The sequence below is a fragment of the Hypanus sabinus genome, chromosome 28 (assembly GCF_030144855.1).
Source record: "Hypanus sabinus isolate sHypSab1 chromosome 28, sHypSab1.hap1, whole genome shotgun sequence".
Taxonomy (NCBI): Eukaryota; Metazoa; Chordata; class Chondrichthyes; order Myliobatiformes; family Dasyatidae; genus Hypanus; species Hypanus sabinus.
This window is the reverse complement of record NC_082733.1, coordinates 44,972,286-44,992,263: the sequence shown is the minus strand read 5'-3', so window position 1 is coordinate 44,992,263 and position 19,978 is coordinate 44,972,286. Positions and strand designations below refer to the sequence as shown.

The 19,978-nt window shown below is 45.9% G+C and overlaps 1 protein-coding gene across 1 annotated transcript in view; it reads left to right on the top strand.

Annotated features, from left to right (window-relative positions):
• The window catches only part of LOC132382328 (uncharacterized), a 188,536-nt gene that overhangs the window by 72,366 nt on the left and 96,192 nt on the right, over window positions 1-19,978 (top strand). Inside the window, exon 8 of the mRNA XM_059952456.1 lies at window positions 3,154-3,245. Within this exon, the coding sequence (XP_059808439.1) occupies window positions 3,154-3,245 (92 nt within the window). The remainder of the gene's footprint in view (window positions 1-3,153; window positions 3,246-19,978) is intronic.

Below are 19,978 nucleotides of genomic sequence, written 5' to 3'. Positions count from 1 at the left end.
CTGTATGTGTGTTGGCTTTCATTAATTGGGTTCAAGAGCCATGAGGTAACGTTGCAGCTCTGTAAAACTGGTTAGATCACACTGGGAGTATTGTGTTCAGTTTTGGTCACCTCATTGTAGGAAGGATGTGGAAGTTTTAGACAGGGTGCAGAGGAGATTTACCAGGATGTCTGGATTAGAGAGCATGTCTGATGAGGATAGGTTGAGTGAGCTGGGGATTTTCTCTTTGGAGAAATGGGAGGTGGCTTGATAAAGATGTACAAGATGATGAGAGGTATAGATAGTCCTTTTCCCAGGATGCAAATGGCAAATCCGAAATGAGTTTAATTTTAAGGTGATTGGAGGAAAGTACGGGGAATTGTCAGAGGTAGTTTTAGATTACACAGAGACTGTTGAGTGAGTGGAACACACTACCAGGGGTAGTGGTAGAGGACATTTAAAAGCCTCTTAGATAGTCACATGGATGATGGAATAATGGAGTGGAATGTGGGAGGAAAGGGGCAGATTGATCTTGGAGATGGTTAACAGTACAGTTTGGAAATGAGAGGAGGTTGTGAACAGAGAATATAGGGAGATTTTAGAAAGCTAGAAAACAGAACTTTCAGGGTAGCAACCTCTGGATTGCTGTCTGTGCCACGTGCCAGTGAGAGTTAGGATAGGATGATTGGGCAGGTGAAGGTGTGGCTGAGGAACTGGTACAGGGGGCAGGGGGCAGGCTTCTGGATCATTGGGATCTCTTCTGGGGAAGGTAAAACCTGTACAAAGAGGATGGGTTACACCTCAAACGGGGGGGGGGGGGGGGGAGGGGGAACCAATATCCTTTAGGCAAGTTTGTTAGAGCTGTTGGGGAGGGTTTAAACTAACTGGGGTGATGGGCCAATGGGTATAAAAGTAGATGCAGGGTGTAGTGAGACTTGAGGAAGGACAGGTAGGTGATAAGGCAAAATTGCAGTCAGTAGGATGACTTATGGTGTAAAACAAAATAGAAAAGTATCTGTTATCTTCATTTTCTTTGTCTGTTAGTACATAGTTACATAGAGCAGCGAGTTTGGCTCCAGGGGCTGCGTTGTGTTCTCTGATGAAATGTGGGAATCCTGGGAGGTGTGGAGGAATTTCTTTGGCCTGAGGGTGGTGAAACTATGGAATTCATTGCCACAGGTGGCTGTGGAGGCCAGATCATTGGGTGTATTTAAGATGGGGGTTGATAGTTTCTTGGTGTGTCAGAGTGTGAAAGGCTATGGGGAGAATGTTGAGAAGGAAATGTTCCAACAGACTCGCTGGGCTGATTGGCTCAGTTCTGCTCCTGTGTCTTATGGACCTGTGCCCTGAAAAAGGCCGAAGTCAGCATGGTTTCCTCAAGGGAAAATCTTGCTTGACAAGTCTGTTGGAATTCTTTGAAGAAAGATCAAACAGGATAGACAAAGGAGAATTGGTGGATGTTGTATACTTGGACTTTCAGAGGGCTTTTGACAAGATGCCACATCTGAGGCTGAATAGCAAGATAAGTCCCATGGTATTACAGGAAAGATACAAGCGTGGATAGAGCATTGGATGATTGGCAGGTGGCAAAGAGTGGGAATAAAAGGAGCCTTTTCTGGTTGGCTGCCGGTGACTGGTGATGTTCTGCAGGGATCGATATTGGGACTGATTCTTTTGTATGTTTTATGTCAATGATTTGGATGATGGAATTAATGGCTCTGCGGCCAAGTTTGTGGACGATACGAAAGTAGGTGGAGGGGCAATTTCCTGTATCCTGCCAGTTCATATGTCCCATCTATCATCCCTCAGCCTCCCAAACGATCTGGAGTTCACCCAATTCCAGCTTCAACTTTGTAACGCAGATGATTAGAAGCTGCAGTCAGATGGACTTCTCCTAGCCTTCCCACATCCCACAAGAGGAGTTTTCCACTGTCCTGCCTGTATCTCTACTATCCCAACTGAGCAGATACAAAGAAGGGAAGGAATGGTGGTCACTGTGCTTGCCCCTGCCTTTAATTTGTTCTTGCTAATCAATCTCACATGCCAATTGGTCACAGGTCAAAGCTCTTTCTCACTGTGGTCACCCTCTGCTAGCATTTCTACTTGGGCAGAGCCCTAGTGAAATGCCCCCCTTATGTCCAGATTGGTCACTGGTCTTAGCAGAGATGTGAGGCTGAGGCTTAATAAGGCAGTGGCTTTGGGTCCCTATCTGAGACAAGCTGTGTTGGCATTGGAGAGGGTCCAGAGGAGGTTCACGAGAATTATTCCAGGAATGAAATGGTTAATATCTGAGGAGCATTTGATGGCTCTGGGCCCATATTCACTGAGATCCCCCTCATTGTTCTAAATTTCTTGAAACCTATCAAACATTGAAAGGCCTGGATAGAGTGGATGTGGAGAGGATGTTTCCTTTGGGGAGTCTGGCACCAGAGGGCACAACCTCAGAATAGCAGAGTGTCCATTTAGAGCAGAGATGAGGAAGAATTCCTTTAGCCCGAGAGTGGTGAATTGGTGGAATTAGATGCCACAGGTGGCTGTGGAGGCCAAGTCTTTGGGTATATTTCAGTTAGAGGTTGATAGGTTCTTGATTAGTCAGGGAGTCAAATGTTATGGGGAGAAGGCAGGTGAATGGGGTTCATAAGGATAATAAATCAGCCATGAGGGAATGGCGGAGCAGACTAGATGGGCTGAATGGCCTGATTCTGCTCCTAATTCTTATGGCCATGGGGGTGGTCGGCAGAGCATTGTGGGCCAAAGGGCCTGTAGTTTGCTTTACTGTTCTGTGTCGCAATGTCTGACACTGGGAAAAGCTGGCGTCCAAGACTGGGAAATGGTAGCAGGCCTTCTGGAGGCTTGTGGATCAGCCCAGCCGAACAGCGGTCCTTGTACAGAAAGCAAATCGATTTTGACATCATGAGGTTGGCAAGCTGTAACTTGTGAATAATGTACCTCATCTCCCTTCCATCTGTCGTCAGCATGGATCACGAGGAGTGTGGTCTTGCTACATCTGTGTACGTCTGGAGAGAGTCCATCGCAGAAGCTTCCTTTTTAATCAGGAACATACTTGGCTTGGAGTGATATCGGGGGAGGTTGACGAGCCTCCTGGGGTGAGGTGATTGACTAATTTGGTGTTTGTCACCTCAATAACAGATATTTTTTGTTTTATTTCTTCAGTCCGAGGATATGCAACAGCAGATTATCCGTGAAACTTTCCAGCTGGTATCCAGGAGAGATGAAAATGTCTGCAACTTCTTGGAAGGAGGCAGGTACGTGTTGCAGGAGGGGTAGTGGGCCTCCGAGACCAATGGATTACTATGGCCCCAGTTCACTGTGGGCTCCTGGCCTCTCTGAGGTTTACCCTCTGTCCGACCTTCTGCACTGTCCCCATGTCCTTCGATTCCCTCAACATCCACAACTCTTCCATCTCTGCTTTGAGGCAACTGGCAGACTGGACCTCTGCAAGAGTAAGCAACTATGATCCCTCTGTGACCCTCGGCTTCTCCTGCAGCCAGTCCACTGAAACTTCACTGCACTGCCTTGGCTGCATTTTAAGCCAAGGTATTTTCCTTAATACGACAGACTCTGCAGATGCAGAACAACACACTCAAAATGCTGGCAGGTCCCAACGGGTCAGGAAGCATCTATGGAAATGAATAAACAGTTGATGTTTTGAGCTAAGGGTCTTCTTCAGGACTGGAAAGGAAGGGAGAAGAAGCCAGAATAAGAAGGGGAGGGAGGTGCTCGAACTAGAAGGTAATAGGTGAGACCAGGTGAGGGGGAAGGTGGGTGGGTGGGGGAGGGGGATTAAGTGAGACTCTGGGTAGTGATGGGTGCAAGAGGTGAGGGCTGATGTAAAGGGAATCTGATAGGAGAGGAGAGTGGACCATCAGAGAAAAGGAAGGGGAACCAGACAGAGGTGATGGACAAGTGAGGAGAAGAGAAGGGCTGAGAGGGGAACTGGAATGGGGAATGGAGAAGGAGAAGTGGCAAAATTACTGGAATTTCGAGATACTGTTGTTCATGCCATCAGGTTGGAAGCTACCCTGACGGAATATAGTGTTACTCCTTCATCCTGAGTGTTTTTTTTCTGTTCTACATCAAGATGGTTAACTTTACATTTTCCACATCCCACACAGCTTGCCCACATTCCCTGAGACCTCTCTCCGTTGCCTCCCCACACCCCCCCACTCATCCCTACCCAATTTTGTATGTTAAGCAGACCTAGGAAATGGTGCATGGACACGTCTGTTAGAGGTTTTCAATGTGGGGCTGATGGATTCGGCAGTGCCGACAAGCTGTTGGAAGTTTCAGAAGATGTTTGGTAAGGTGCCAGTAGCTGAACAAGGGTAGGCCTTGCTTGCTCGAGTTTCAAACTGTCTGCAGTAGGGATGAGTAACTGGTAACAGGACGAGTCTGAGGCTCTGAGGGCAGCTCCACCTCACCACTGAACTTCCTGTCTCCCAGCTGGGCCTGTAACCTCGCACCGTCCACATGACTGTAAGTTAGAGGAGCAGAGTTTCATCATGGCTGATCCAATTTTCCTCTCCTGCCTTCTCCCCGTATCCCTTTGTGCCCTGACCAATCTAGAAGCTATAAAATTACAAAATATTCGTAAAGATTCATTGTCTAAAGAAATCATCTCTGTTCTAAATGTTAGTTTAAGTCTTTCCCGAGCCTTATAGGCTCATCAGGCCGCAGCTTATGTGGCGTGAAGCGACCGAGAGTGTTAAACTCCGCCCCGGATAGGATGCTAGTCTATCGCGAGGTTAACCCCCAGCATTTTGCCGGTACCCACTTTCAGCTGGGTCGACTGGAGCGATGTGTGGTTCAGTGACTTGATCAAGGACACAACACGCTGCCTTGGCTGAGGCTTGAACTCACGACCTTTGGATTGCTTGTCCAACACCTTAACCACTTGGCCACGCGCCACCTGTTCTAAATGAATGTCCCTCTATTCTGAGGCTGTGCCCTCTGGTCCTAGACTCTCCCACCACAGGAAACATCCTCTCAACATCTACTCTATCAAGGTCTTTCAACATTTGATAGGTTTCAACGTGGTCACCCCTCATTCTTCTGAATTCCGGTGAATACAGGCCCAGAGCCCTCAAACACTTCATATGACAAGCCAATCAATGTTGAAATCCTTTTTGTAAACCTCCTTTGAACCCTCTCCAATTTCAGCATAGACTTTCTAAGGTAAGGGGCCCAAAACTGCTCACAGTACTCCAAGTGAGGCCTCACCAGTGCTTTATAAAGCCTCACCATTACATCCTTGCTTTTATATTTCAGTCCCCTTGAAATGAATGCTAACATTACATTTGCCTTCTTCGCCACAGACTCAACCTGCAAATTACCCTTTAAGGAATCCTGCACAAGGACTCCCAAGCCCGTTTGCACCTCAGATTTTTGAATTTTCTGTCCATTTGGAAAATAGTCTACCTGTTCATTTCTTCTATCAATTGCAGGACCATACACTTCCTGGCACTCTATTCCACCTGCCACTTCTTTACCCATTCTCCTAATATGTCCTTCTGTAACCTCTCCATTTCCTTAAAACTAAATGCCTATCTTCATATTGTCTGCAAACTTTGAAACAAAGCCATCAATTCCATCATCCAAACCATTGACATATAATGTAAAAAGAATCGGTCCCATCACAGACCCCTGTGGAACATGAATAGTTACTGGCAGTCAGCCAGAAAGGCCTCCCTTTATCCCCACTCTGCCTCCTGCCAATTAGCCACTGCTTTATCGATGCTGGTATCTTTCCTGTAATACCATGGGCTCATAGCTTGTTAAGCAGCCTCGTGTGGAACCTTATCAAAGGCCTTCTGAAAATCCAAGTACACAACATCAACCGATTCACCTTTGTCTATCCTGCTTGTTATTTCTTCAAAGTATTCCAACAGATTTGTCAGAAAAGATTTTCCCTTGAGGAAACCATGCTGACTATGGCTTATTTTATCCTGCGCCTCCAAGTATCCCCAAAAACACATCCTTAACAATCGACTCCAACATCTTCCCAACCAGACGTCAGACTAACTGGCCTATAATTTCCTTTCTTCTGCCTCTCTCCCTTTTTGAAGACTGGAGTGACATTTGCAATTTTCCAGAATTTCAGAACCTAGTGGTTCTTGAAAGATCATTACTAATGCCTCCACAATCTCTTCAGCCATCTCTTTCAGAACCCTGGGGTGTACACCATCTGGTCCAGGTGACTTATCTACTTTCAGACCTTTCCGTTTCCCAAGAACTTTCTCTCTAGTAATGGCAACTTCACACACTTTATGTCCCCGACACACTCGAACTTCCGGCATACTGCTGATGTCTTCCACAGTGATATAAGTCACTGTTTGACATAACTGACATAAGTCAGTTTGTCTGCCATTTCCTTGTCCCCCATCACTACCTCTCCATTATCGTTTTCCAACTGTCCAATGTCAACTCTCCCCTCTTCTCTCCTGACCTCTTCATCTCTCCATGACCTTTTGACCTCCCTGCCAACCCTGTGACCTCTGCTGACCCCATGATCTCTCTTCTGAACCTGTGACCTTTCAACAACTTTCTTTTCAAGAGTCTCTCTTTGATTTAAAAACATTCCAAGACTCTGCTTCAATCATCCCAAAGCCTCACGAGTTTCCAACACAAAAACTATTGCCTGAATTCACCCTGACACCTAGTTCTGGGTTTTCCTTTTCACATCCACCTTGTCAACACCCCTCAGTATCAAACCCACTCTCATTGTTCTGCTGTAGACACAGGCGTCCTCTCCTGCTCTATCTTCAGATGACAACTTGTCAATTGGGTATCAGAAGAGAGAATGTGGAACTGTAAAACCATGAGTGCGGTAGAGCAAAAGGATCTGGAAGTACGGGAGTCGTCGTTATCCGTAAGATACAGATACATAGAATTGGGGGTGATGTATTAGCACGGATAGAGGATTGGTTAACAATAGAAAACAGAGATTTGAGACACATTGGTGTTACTCTGGTTGGCAATCAGTGCTGAGTAAACACAAAGTACACTGCAGATGCTGTGGTCAAATCAACATGTACAACACACTGGAGGAACTCAGCAGGTCGGGCAGCATCCGTGGAAACGAGCAGTCAGTGTTTCGGGCCAGGACCCTTCGTCAGGACTGAAGAAGGAGGGGGCAGGGGCCCTATAAAGAAGGTGCTAGGTGGAAAACCAATCAGAGGAAAGATCAAGGGGTGGGAGGGGATAGGCAGGAAAGGTGAAGAAGGAATGTAAGGGGAAAGCACTATGGGTAGTAGAAGATGGCAGAATCATGAGAGAGGTGATGGGCAGCTGGAAGAGGAGGCAGAGTGAAAGTGGGATGGGGGAAGGGAGAGGGAGGGAATTACCGGAAGTTGGAGAATTCGATGTTCATACCAAGGATGTTCCGCAGGGATCAGTGCTGGGCCTGCAACGTTCTCGATATACGTTAATGGTCTGGAAGAGGGAACCGAGTATAGTCTACCTAAGTTTCCTGATTACAATGAACTGAGTGGAAAAGCAAATTGTGCAGAATATTTGTAGAGTCTGCAGAAAGATATAGGTGGGTTAAGTGAGTGGTCAGGGTTCTGGTAGATGGAGTACAATGTTGGTAAATGTGGAAGAGAGTTATAATGATGTTATAATCGGAAAACCTGGATAGGAATGTTGGAAGGGTTATTTTCTTTGGAATGAGTGATGGGGCAACTGAAGTTCAGTGAATTTACCCCCTCTGGTTCAAGAGTCTGACGGTTGAGGATAACAAACAACACACACAAAATGCTGGAGGAACTTGACAACATCTATGGAAAAAGAGTACAGTCAACGTTTCCGGTTGACGCCCTTCGGCAGAACAGTTGTTTGTGTTGGAGGATAGGAATTGTCCCTGAACTTTCTGATGCGGGTTCTGAGGTGTTTGTACCTGCTTGCTGATGGCAGCAGCGTAAAGAAAGTGGGGTATCCTAGGTGGTGGGGGCCCCTGATGCTGTTTTCCTGTGACAACACTCTGTGTATATGTGCTCGCTCAGTGGGGGCGGGGGGAGGGAGACCTTCACCAGTGACGGACTGGACTGCATCCACTACTTTTTGTAGGATTTTCCATTCAAGGGCAGTGGTGTTTTCATAAGATTGTGAACGTCCTGGCGAGTGTAAATGAGGAACCATTTCCTACCACTGAAGACATTGTAGATTGTAGATGGAGTTGTGTGCACTAGAGGGTGCTGTTGACCTAGAGCTCAGTGTCTGGAGGATCCTGAATTCATGTTGACCCGGTATGAATGGTCTGATTGTAGTTTTGGGGAACCATCACCTGCCGGATGTGAACTGGTGTACTGATTGAACTTTCCTTCTTACTTGAGGAAGGACGTACAGGCTTTGGATCTGTTGCAGAGGGTTCTGGAGATGAGAGCTTCGTTACTGAGGACTCTGAAGCTCACATTTGTTCCTCAATTACACTTTATTTACCTGAACAGCCCAGCCATTGTCACCACTTTGTTGTGCACAGGGACAGCCCAACCCCAGATACCACACTGTTGTGCACAAGAACAGCCCAATCTCTGTCACCACACTGTTGTGCTCAATACCAGCCCGGCCGTTGTCACCACTTTGTTGTGCACAAGAACAGCCCAACCCTTGTCACCACACTGTTGTGCACAAGAACAGCCCAACCCCTGTCACCACACTGTTGTGCACAAGGACAGCCCAACCCCTGTCACCACACTGTTGTGCACAAGAACAGCCCAGCCCTTGTCACCACACTGTTGTGCACAAGAACAGCCCGGCCCCTGTCACCACACTGTTGTGCACAAGAACAGCCCAGCCCTTGTCACCACACTGTTGTGCACAAGAACAGCCCAGCCCTTGTCACCACTCTGTTGTGCACAAGGTCAGCCCAACCTCTGTCACCACTCTGTTGTGCACAAGAACAGCCCAACCCCAGATACCACACTGTTGTGCACAAGAACAGCCCAATCTCTGTCACCACACTGTTGTGCAAAAGAACAGCCCAACCTCTGTCACCACTCTGTTGTGCACAAGAACAGCCCAACCTCTGTCACCACTCTATTGTGCACAAGAACAGCCCAGCCCTTGTCATCACACTGTTGTGCACAAGAACAGCCCGGCCCTTGTCACCACACTGTTGTGCACAAGAACAGCCCAACCCCTGTCACCACACTGTTGTGCACAAGAACAGCCCGGCCCCTGTCACCACACTGTTGTGCACAAGAACAGCCCAACCCCTGTCACCACACTGTTGTGCACAAGAACAGCCCAACCCTTGTCACCACACTGTTGTGCACAAGAACAGCCCAACCCCTGTCACCACACTGTTGTGCACAAGAACAGCCCGGCCCCTGTCACCACACTGTTGTGCACAAGAACAGCCCAACCCTTGTCACCACTCTGTTGTGCACAAGGTGAGCAGCCTAGTGTCCTGGGAGAGGTTGCTGAAGAGATAGTGGTAATGTTCTTTTAAGACTCAGTGGATTCTGGCATGGTCCTGGAGGAGAATGTCACTCATCTCCTTAAGAAGGGAGGAAGGCAAAAAGAAAAGAAATTTTAGGCCAGTTAGCCTAACTTCAGTGGTTGGGAAAGCGTTGAAGTATATTTTAAAGGATGAGGTTTCAGGGTTCTTGGAGACTAATGATAAAACTAATCAATGTCAGCATTGTTTCTGTAAAGGGAAAGCTTGCCTGAAAAATCTGTTAAGAGCTCTTCCAGGAAGTAACAAGCAGGGTGGACAAAGGAGAGGCAGTGGATGTCATTTACTTGGATTTTCAGAAGACATTTGATAAGGTGCCACACGTGAGGCTGCTTAACAAGATAAAATCCCATGCCATTACCATGAAAGATGCTGAAAGGGATAGAGGAATGGCTGGCGGGCAAGAGGCAGTGAGTGGGAATAATGGGCCTTTTCTGGTTGGCTGCCAGTGACTTTTGGGGTTCCTCAGGGGTCAGTATTGGGACCGCTACTTTTCACGTTGTTTGTCAATGATTTAGATAATGGAATTGATGGCTTTGTGGCAAAGTTTGTAGATTATCCGAAGATAAGTGGAGGGGTAGGTAGTGCTGAGGAAGCAATGTGATTGCAGCAGGAATTAGACAAATTGGAAGAATGGGAAAAAAAGTGGCAACACACACAAAATGCTGGTGGAACACAGCAGGCCAGGCAGCATCTACAGGGAGAAGAACTGTTGACGTTTCGGGCCGAGACCCTTTGTCAGGACAACAAAATGGCAGATGGAATACAGTGTGGGAAATGTATGATAATGCATTTTGGTAAAAGGGACAATAATGCAGACAATTATCTAAATGGGGAGAAGGTTCAAACATCAGAGTTGCATAAGGACCTGGGAGTCCTTGTGCAAATAATTTACAGTAATACCAACCCGTCAATCATGATTGACTAGTCGATCTTTGGGACTTTCCCAGTAGATCCTGAAAAAAAAAGAAAAATAACTACACAGGTACTGTTGAGAGATTTTTTCCAGGTTGCGGGGTTTTAGTTCCGTTCTTTCTTGCCGGTGCGCATGCGTGTAGCTTCCCCGCACTACACAGTGTAATTCACTGGTCCCCAACCACTGGGCCGTGAGGAAACGATGTCAGTCAGCTGCACCTTTCCTCATTCCCTGTCAGCCCACTGTTGAACTTGAACGCACACGAGATCATCAGGCGCCTAAACGCAGTGATACCCTGGTGCCAGGGATCACTGGTTGGCCTCGGGTCGCCGGTGGGAAGTGCCGTCGCTACTGGCCTGGAGTGCTGCCTCTGAACCTGTTTGACACACCGAATGTTCGTGGGGAACCTGGTGCTAAAATATTCGCAGACGACCTAATTTGGGCTCAGCGTTTTGTAAGTAGCAGAGCAGCTACCTCGCTGCGATCTACTGAAACAAACTTTTGTTGGCCGATAGATCCTACAAGGGGGGCGGACACACGTCCTGTTGTACTCTCTGCTCGGTCAGTCGCTCTCTCTGGACTGCGACCGCCGCAGCCCGGCATGGGGACCTCCGGCCCTTACCTTGTCCTCTTACCCCACCCACCACCAGTCACACCTGGCCAAGGCAGTTGGCGGCGGGCGGGCAGGTGGCTGGAGTTCGGGCTGGGAGGCTGTCTAATGAGGCAATGAAGCCCTCAAAACTGCTTCGGTACCCTGAGTCCAAACACCCTGGGCTGAAAGATAAGCACGTTGAGTTTTGTGACCGGAAAAAACGTGAGCAGCGTGGGACAGAAGCTAAGCGCTGAGAGCCGCGATAACTAAATTGCGGAATAGACTGAACATAAGGAACCTGCTTCAAGTATCGCTGTATTCCCATCGTGTTTACACCACGCCCACCCCGCCCCATTGGCCGGTCCGCAAGAATATTGTCAATATTAAACCGGTCCGCGGTGCAAAAAAAAAGGTGGGTACCCCTGGTGTTTATACATTATTTTTTACTTCCGGGTTGCCGGCTTTTACTTCTGGTCTTTTCTGCCCCAGTGCACATGCTTGTAACTAATCGATCTGGGGTCAATCTGGCCTTTCACTAAGGACGAGGTAGGGGATCTTGGGCTTAAAAACGTTGGTGACCACTAGTTTACAGGCTGAGTCTGTGGAAAAGAAGGCAAAGGCAATTTTGGAAGGGGAATTGATTATAAAAACAAGGAGATATTGCTGAGCCTTTATAAAGTACTAGTCAGGCCACACAGAGTATTGTCAATAGTTTTAGGCCCCATATCTCAGAAAGGATGTGTTGTCATTGGAGAGAGTCCAGAGGACTTTGGGAATGAAGGGGTTAACATGAGCATTGAGCAGCTTTGGGCTCGTACTGTCTGAAATTTAGAAGAATGTGGGGGGGGATCTGATTGAAACTTACTGAATGTTGAAAGGACTAGAGAGGGTGAATGTGGAGAGGGTGTTTCCTGTGGTGGGGGCATCCAGAACTAGAGGGCACAGCCTCAACATTGTGGGGTGACTTTTAGAACAGAAATAAGGAGAAATTTTTTAGCCAGAGAGTAGTGAATCTGTGGAATGCTCTGGCATGGACTGTGGGTATATTTAAGGCAGAAGTTGGTTGTTTCCTGATCGGGCAAGCCTTCAGAGGATCTGCTGAGAAGGCAGGTGTGTGGGGTTGAGTGGGATCTGGGATCAGCCATGATGGAATGGTGGAACAGACTCGATGGCTGAATGGCCTAATTAGCTCCTCTGTCTTATGGTCTAATAGTCTTAAGGAGCACAACCCGACCCGTCACCACACTGTTGTGAAGTTTGAGCAAAGAAATGGCATTTTTATATGGAAATAGACTAGTTGGAAATCAACCAGTTGTGGGTGTTCAGATCCCTTAATCTGCATGATCCATCACCAGTCACACTGTGATAACTGAGGGTTAATAACCAATAGAACCTCCACATTAAAGGCCAGTAGTACTTCAGAATTAGCAAAGTAACTGACCATTAGTAACCATCAGCCAAGAATGCCCCATTTGTACTTTTATATTATCTTGGCACGCCAAATGTCTCCGCTACCCCAATATGCAAAAGGCTCTGAAGGACTGTTCTTGTCTGGGTTGGCTGCACACTCTCTGTAAACTATCTTCAGCTGCATATTATCTTAACCATAAGACAAAGGAGCAGAAGTCGGCCATTCGGCCCATCGAGTCTGCTCCGTCATTTCATCATGAGCTTATCCAATCTCCCCTTTAGTCCCATTCCCCCGCCTTCTCACCATAACCTTTGATGCCCTGACTACTCAGATACCTATTAATCTCTGCCTTAAATACACCCAATGACTTGGCCTCCACTGCTGCCCGTGGCAACAAATTCCATAAATTCACCACCCTCTGGCTAAAAATTTTTTTTTCGCATCTCCGTTCTGAATGGGCGCCCTGCAATCCTCAAGTCATGTCCTCTCATACTAGACTCCCCCACCATGGGAAACAACTTTGCCACATCCACTCTGTCCATGCCTTTCAACATTCAAAATGTTTCTATGAGGTCCCCCCTCATTCGTCTAAACTCCAAGGAGTACAGTTCAAGAGCGGTCAAACATTCCTCATAAGTTAACCCTCTCATTTCTGGAATCATTCTAGTGAATTTTCTCTGAACCCTCTCCAATGTCAGCACATCCTTTCTTAAATAAGGAGCCCAAAACTGCACACAGTATTCCAAATGAGGTCTTACCAGTGCCTTATAGAGCCTCAACATCACATTCCTGCCTCTATACTCTATTCGTCTAGAAATGAATGCCTGCATTGCATTCACCTTCTTCACCTGGAGGGAGGTTAACTCAACCTGGAGGTTAACCTTAAGGGTATCCTGCACGAGGACTCCCAAGTCCCGTTGCATCTCAGAACTTTGAATTCTCTCCCCATTTAAATAATAGTCTGCCCGTTTATTTAACCCTTGTCTTGCCACAACTTCCATCAGGGGATTAGCCTGTGAGGAGAGATTGAGTTGTCTGAGAGTGTATCACCTGCAATTCAGAAGAATGAGAGGGGATCTTATAGAGACATATACAATTATGAAAGGGATAAGGTAGAGGAAGGAAGGTTGTTTTCACGAGTAAGTGAGACTAGAATTTGGAGACAGAACCTCAAGGTTGAGGATGGAGATGAGGAGAAACTGTTTGTCCCAGAGAGTGGTGAATCATGGAATTTTCTGCCCAGGGAAGCAATTGAAGCTTCCTCACTAAATATATTTAAACCCAATAGAGTTTTGTATGGCAGAGGAATTAATTCACTAACTTTTTATATCTATTTCCACACTATTTATTTATTTAATTATTTTGTGTCTGTGTGCATGTGCGTGTGTGTACATGCATGTGTGTGTGGGTGTGAGCATGTGCATTGTGTGTATATATTCAGTTTTTTCTGTATTATGAATTGCATTGTACTGCTACTGCAAAATTAACACATTTCATGACACAATGCCAGTGAAACCTGATTCTGAATTAAAGGTTATGAGGAAAAGGCAGGTAGGTGAAGTTGAGTCCATGGCCAAATCTGCCATGATCTTATTGAGTGGTGAGACAGACGCAATGGGCTGAATGGCCATCTCCTGCTTCCAGTCTTCTGTTCTAATGTTGAGTTGGTGGAGCAGACTCGATGGGCTGAAAGGCCAACTCCTGTTCCTAGTCCTTGTGTTCTAATGTTAACCTAGAATATAGAATAGTACAGCACAGTACAGGCCCTTTGGCCCACAATGTTGTGCCGACCCTTAAACCCTGCCTCCCGTATATCCCCCCCCCCCACCTTAAATTCCTCCATATACCTGTCTAGTTGTCTCTTAAATTTCACTAGTGTATTTGCCTCCACCACTGACTCAGGCAGTGCATTCCATGCACCAACCACTCTCTGAGTAAAAAATGCCTTTCTCTAATATCCCCCTTGAACTTCCCTCCCCTCACCTTAAAGCCATGACCTCTGGTATTGAGCAGTGGTGCCCTGGGGAAGAGGCGCTGGTTGTCCACTCTGTCTATTCCTCTTAGTATCATGTATACCTCTATCATGTCTCCTCACATCCTCCTTCTCTCCAAAGAGTAAAGCCCTAGCTCCCTTAATCTCTGATTGTTATGCATACTCTCTAAACCAGGCAGCATCCTGGTAAATCTCCTCTGTATCGTTTCCAATGCTTCCACATCCTTCCTAAACTGAGGCAACCAGAACTGGACACAGTACTCCAAGTGTGGCCTAACCAGAGTTTTAAAGAGCTGCATCATTACCTCAGGACTCTTAAACTCTATCCCTCGACTTATGAAAGTTGACACCCCATAAGTTTTCTTAATTACCCTATCTACCTGTGAGGCAACTTTCAGGGATCTGTGGACATGTACCCCCAGATCCCTCTGCTCCTCCACATTACCAAGTATCCTGCCGTTTACTTTGTACTCTGCCTTGAAGTTTGTCCTTCCAAAGTGTACCACCTCACACTTCTCCGGGTTGAACTGCATCTGCCACTTCTCAGCCCACTTCTGCATCCTATCAATGTCTCTCTGCAATCTTCGACAATCCTCTACACTATCCACAACACCACCAACCTTTGTGTTGTTTGCAAACTTGCCAACCCACCCTTCTATCCCCACATCCAGGTTGTGAATAAAAATCACGAAATGTAGGGGTCCCAGAACCGATCCTTGTGGGACTAGTCACAACCCTCCAATCTGAATGTACTCCCTGCACCATGACCCTCTGCTTTCTGCAGGCAAGCCAATTGTGAATCCACCTGGCCAAACTTCCCTAGATCCCATGCCGTCTGGCTTTCATGTGGAACCTTATCAAATGCCTTACTAAAATCCATGTAGATCACATTCACTGCACTACCCTCATCTATATGCCTGGTCACCTCCTTGAACTCTAACAAGCTTGTTAGACATGATCTGACCTTCACAAAGCCATGCTGACGGTCCCTGATCAGACCATGATTCTCTAAATGCCCATAGATCCTATCTCTAAGAATCTTTTCCAACAGCTTTCCCACCACAGATGTGAGGCTCACTGGTCTATAATTACCCAGACTATCCCTACTACCTTTTCTGAACGTGGACAACATTCGCCTCCCTCCAATCCTCCGGTACCATTCCTGTAGACAACGAGGACATAAAGATCCTAGCCAGAGGCTCAGCAATCTCTTCCCTCACCTCGTGGAGCAGCCTGGGGAATATTCCGTCAGGCTCTGGGGACTTATCCATCCTAATGTATTTTAACAACTCCAACACCTCCTCTCCCTTAATGTCAACATGCTCCAGAACATCAACCTCACTCATATTGTCCTCACTGTCATCAAGTTCCCTCTCATTGGTGAATACTGAAGAGAAGTATTCATTGAGGACCTCGCTCACTTCCACAGCCTCCAGGCACATCTTCCCACTTTTATCTCTAGTCGGACCTACCTTCACTCCCATCATCCTTTTGTTCTTCACATAATTGAAGAATTCCTTGGGGGTTTTCCTTTACTCTACTCGCCAAGGCCTTCTCATGCCTCCTTCTTGCTCTTCTCAGCCCCTTTCTTGCTACCCTATATTCCTCAATAGCCCCATCTGATCCTTGCTTCCTAAACCTCTAGTCAGCCTTCTTTCACCCGACTAGATTTTCCACCTCCCTTGTCACCCATGGTTCCGTCACCCTACCATTCTTTATCTTCCTCACTGGGACAAATTTATCCCTAACATCCTGCAAGAGATCCTTAAACATCGACCACATGTCCATAGTACATTTCCCTGCAAAAACATCATCCCAATTCACATCCACAAGTTCTAGCCTTGTGGCCTCATGATTTGCCCTTCCCCAATTAAAAATTTAACTTTTCTCTCTGATTCTATCCTTTTCCATGATAATGCTAAAGGTCAGGGAGCGGTGATCACTGTGCCCCAGATGCTCACCCACTGAGAGATCTGAGACTTGACCCAATTTGTTACCTAATACTAGATCTAGTATGGCATTCCCTCATCGGCCCGTCAACATACTGTGACAGGAATCTGTCCTGGACACACTTAACAAACTTTGCCCCATCTAAACCATTGAAACTAGTCAGGTGCCAATCAATATTAGGGAATTTAAAGTCACCCATGATAACAACCCTGTTATTTTTGCGCCTTTCCAAAATCTGCCTCCCAATCTGCTCCTTGGTATCTTTGCTGCTACCAGGGGGCCTATAGAATACTCTCAATAGAGTAACTGCTCCCTTCCTGTTCCTGACTTCCACCCATACTGACTCAAAAGAGGGTCCTACTACATTACCCACCCTTTCTGCAGCTGTAATAGTATCCCTGACCAGTAATGCCACCCCTCCCCCCTCCCCCCCCATCCCTTTTAAAGCACTGAAATCCAGAAATGTTAAGTTGGTGGAGCATCAGAAATGAAAGCAGAGTGAAGATGTCTAGCTCTTTGAGTCTGTTCCACTCCTCATTGATCAGTGACGTGTTGGAACAACAGCTTCTGTCACACTCCTGATTCCAGCCGTTGGATCTGACGATGTATTGCTTTAACCTGATTGCAGTGAAGTCTTTTATTAAAAATCGTACAGAAAGGAAGAATGTAGCTCTTTTGGCCATCCCAACCCCACAGCTGCTTCACCCATCACCTTCTCTCCATGGGTCAGAGTGTAAAGTTTGCTGATGATCACTGAGCTCGTTTTCATTCACTGCCCCTCAGCAACAAGACCATAGGCACAGGAGCAGAATTAGGCCATTTGGCCCACTGAGTCTCCGCCATTCCATCGTGGCTGATTTATTATTCCTCTCAACCCCGTTCTCCTGCCTTCTCTCTGTAACCACTGCTGTCCTGACTAGTCAAGAACCTATCAATCTCCACTTTAAATATACCCAGTGACTCGGCCTCGACAGCCGTCGGTGGCAACAAACTCCAGAGATCCTGTAGCCTCTGGCGAAGTAACACCTCCTCGTTTCTGTTCTAAAGGGACTTGTTTGCGTTCTGAGGCTGTGCCCTCTGGTCCTAGACTCCCCCACTACAGGAAACATCCTCTCCACATCCATTCTATCTAGGTCTTTCAGTATTTAATAGGCTGCAACGAGTGCTCCCTCTGTCATCTATATTTCAGCGAGTACAGGCCTCATTCATTCAGGTGCCTTGCCGTTCGGCGTGGGCAATCATGTCTCTCCATCCATCATGTTCCCTGACCCTCCGAAAATTGTAGTTGTTGCCTCCTGTTTTTAACCGTGATGTTAATCCATCTATCATTTCCATTTTCTGTCTGCCTCTGCTTCTTTTTCCTTCCAGCTTTCCAGTTGTAACTAAATGTTCCAATATCTCTCTTCACATGATGTGTCCAAAGAATTTTGATTGCTGTTTTCTGATTTTTTAAAGTAATGTACGTTTTGTTTTCGTTCTCTGTAGAACTTCTTCGTTGGCTATCCTGCCCGTATATGATATGCATAGCATTCTTCTGAGGAACCACATCTCTGCTGCATTGATTCCTTTTTCCATTGCATTTGTGATGGTCCATGACTCACAGCCATACATCAATATTGGAAGAATGTAGCAGCTGAATGTAGTATCTAAGGCGGATGTCAATTGCTATTTTCTTGTTCGTTTGGATGTTTCTCATTTCTGTAAATGCTGTTCTTGCCATTGCTATTCTTGCTTTTATGTCTGTTTCGCATTTGCCATCAGATGTTACACATGATCCAAGGTACTTGAAGTTGTGAACTTGTTTCAGGATTTCATTTCCCAGTACGATCTTACAGTTTGGGATATCAGGTTTCTTTGATATTACCTTTACTTCAGTTTTCTTTTTGTTTAAGGCCAAGGCTTTTGCTCTCCGTGTTGATGGTACATAATAGTTTCTGTAAATTTACTTCACTGTTTGCTATCAGTACTGTATCATCCGCATAGCGGAGGTTGTTGATATTGTATCCTCCTGTACTTATTCCAGGTAGGTTTTGTATGGTTCTCATGATGTTTTCACTGTACAGGCAGAAAAGGTCTGGTGACAGAACACAACCCTGTTTGACCCCTCGCTTTACTGGCTGATACTCACCAATCTCATCTATCGGTATAGCTGCACTTTGTTGCTTGTAGAGATTGCTGATTATTCTTAGATCTTTTCCATTGATATTAATATCTTTAAGCATTTTCATGATGACTTGGTGTTTCACTGTGTCAAAGGCTCTTGTGTAGTCAATGAAACAGAAGTGTAGGTCTTGTACTTGTAGTGACCTTTGGATGATATTCCTGAGAATACAAGTTGCGTTTGATGTTCCCTTGCATTTGACAAAGCCGCACTGTTCTTCACTGATCTCTGGTTTAATTTTGTTTCTTATTCTGAGCATGATGATTCTAAGTAGAATTTCTGTGAGGTAGCTCATTAAACTAATTGTTCAGTGTTGTCCACACTCTGTTGCACCTGGTTTCTTTGGCAGTGCAATGAATACTGTCTTTAAAAGATCTTCTGGTGCTTTGCCACTGTTGTGTATTCTATTCAATATTATTGTTAATTTCTCTACATCAAAGTCTTCTAGAGCTTCATATAGTTCAACCAGAATGTTATCTGGTCCTGATGATTTCCTCTTTCACATTTTCTTCATAGCATGTTCCACTTCCTCTTTCAGTATTGCTGGGCCCTCGTTGTTGTTGCCAATATCAATGTTGTCCTCTCGGTCTTTGATGTGTTCTGACCATCTTTGCATTATTTTTCCTTTCTCCATAATTGTAGAGCCGTCTTTTGCTTTTATACATCCTGTTGTTGCCCCGCCTTTCTTCCGATTTGTGACCTCTGATCTTGTTGTGCATACGTTTGCTGCTGTTGGTCTTCTGCAATTGTTCTATTAACTCACATTTGTCTTTAAGCCACTTTTCTTTTGCTTCCTTGCACTCGGTTGTTATCTGTGCATGCAAGGATAGGTATGCATCATATGCCTTACACTTCCTTCTTTGTTCCATAAGTTTCAGAATTTCTTCTGTCATCCATTTCTTTTTAGCTTTTTTTCTGTTGTTTGGGAATCACCTCTTGTGCTGCTTGTGTTCTGCTGTCCCTGAGGTTTTCCCATTGCTGCTCTATAATACTGATGTTTTGTAGAGCCTCGAATTTGTTCTTCACTTTTATTTGGAATTCATTTTTCATATCACTTTTTTCTCAAAACTCCCAAATTCAGCCTTGGTTCTGCTCTTGGTCTTCTAAGCTTTCTGAGTCTCAGGTACGTCATGCTGATCACCGGTACGTGGTCACTGAAGCAGTCTGCACCTGGGTATGTCTTGCACCATTTCAGAGCATTTCTATACCTTTATCTTATAAGCACGTAATCTATCTGGTTTCTGCTGTTATCCCCTGGGGCCTTCCATGTCCATAATTTTCTCGGGTGTTGCTTGAAGACGGTATTACCAATTATATAATCTTTTTCTGTGACCCATGTAGCTAGTCATTCACCTCTCTCATTTCTCTCACCTATGCCGTAATACCCAATATTGGCCTCGTCCCTGGTCTTGTCTACTTTTGCGTTGAAGTCACCTCGAATAATGGTATTTTCTGAGCTTTTACCTTGTCTTAATGATGCTTCTAGTTCGTCGTAAAATTG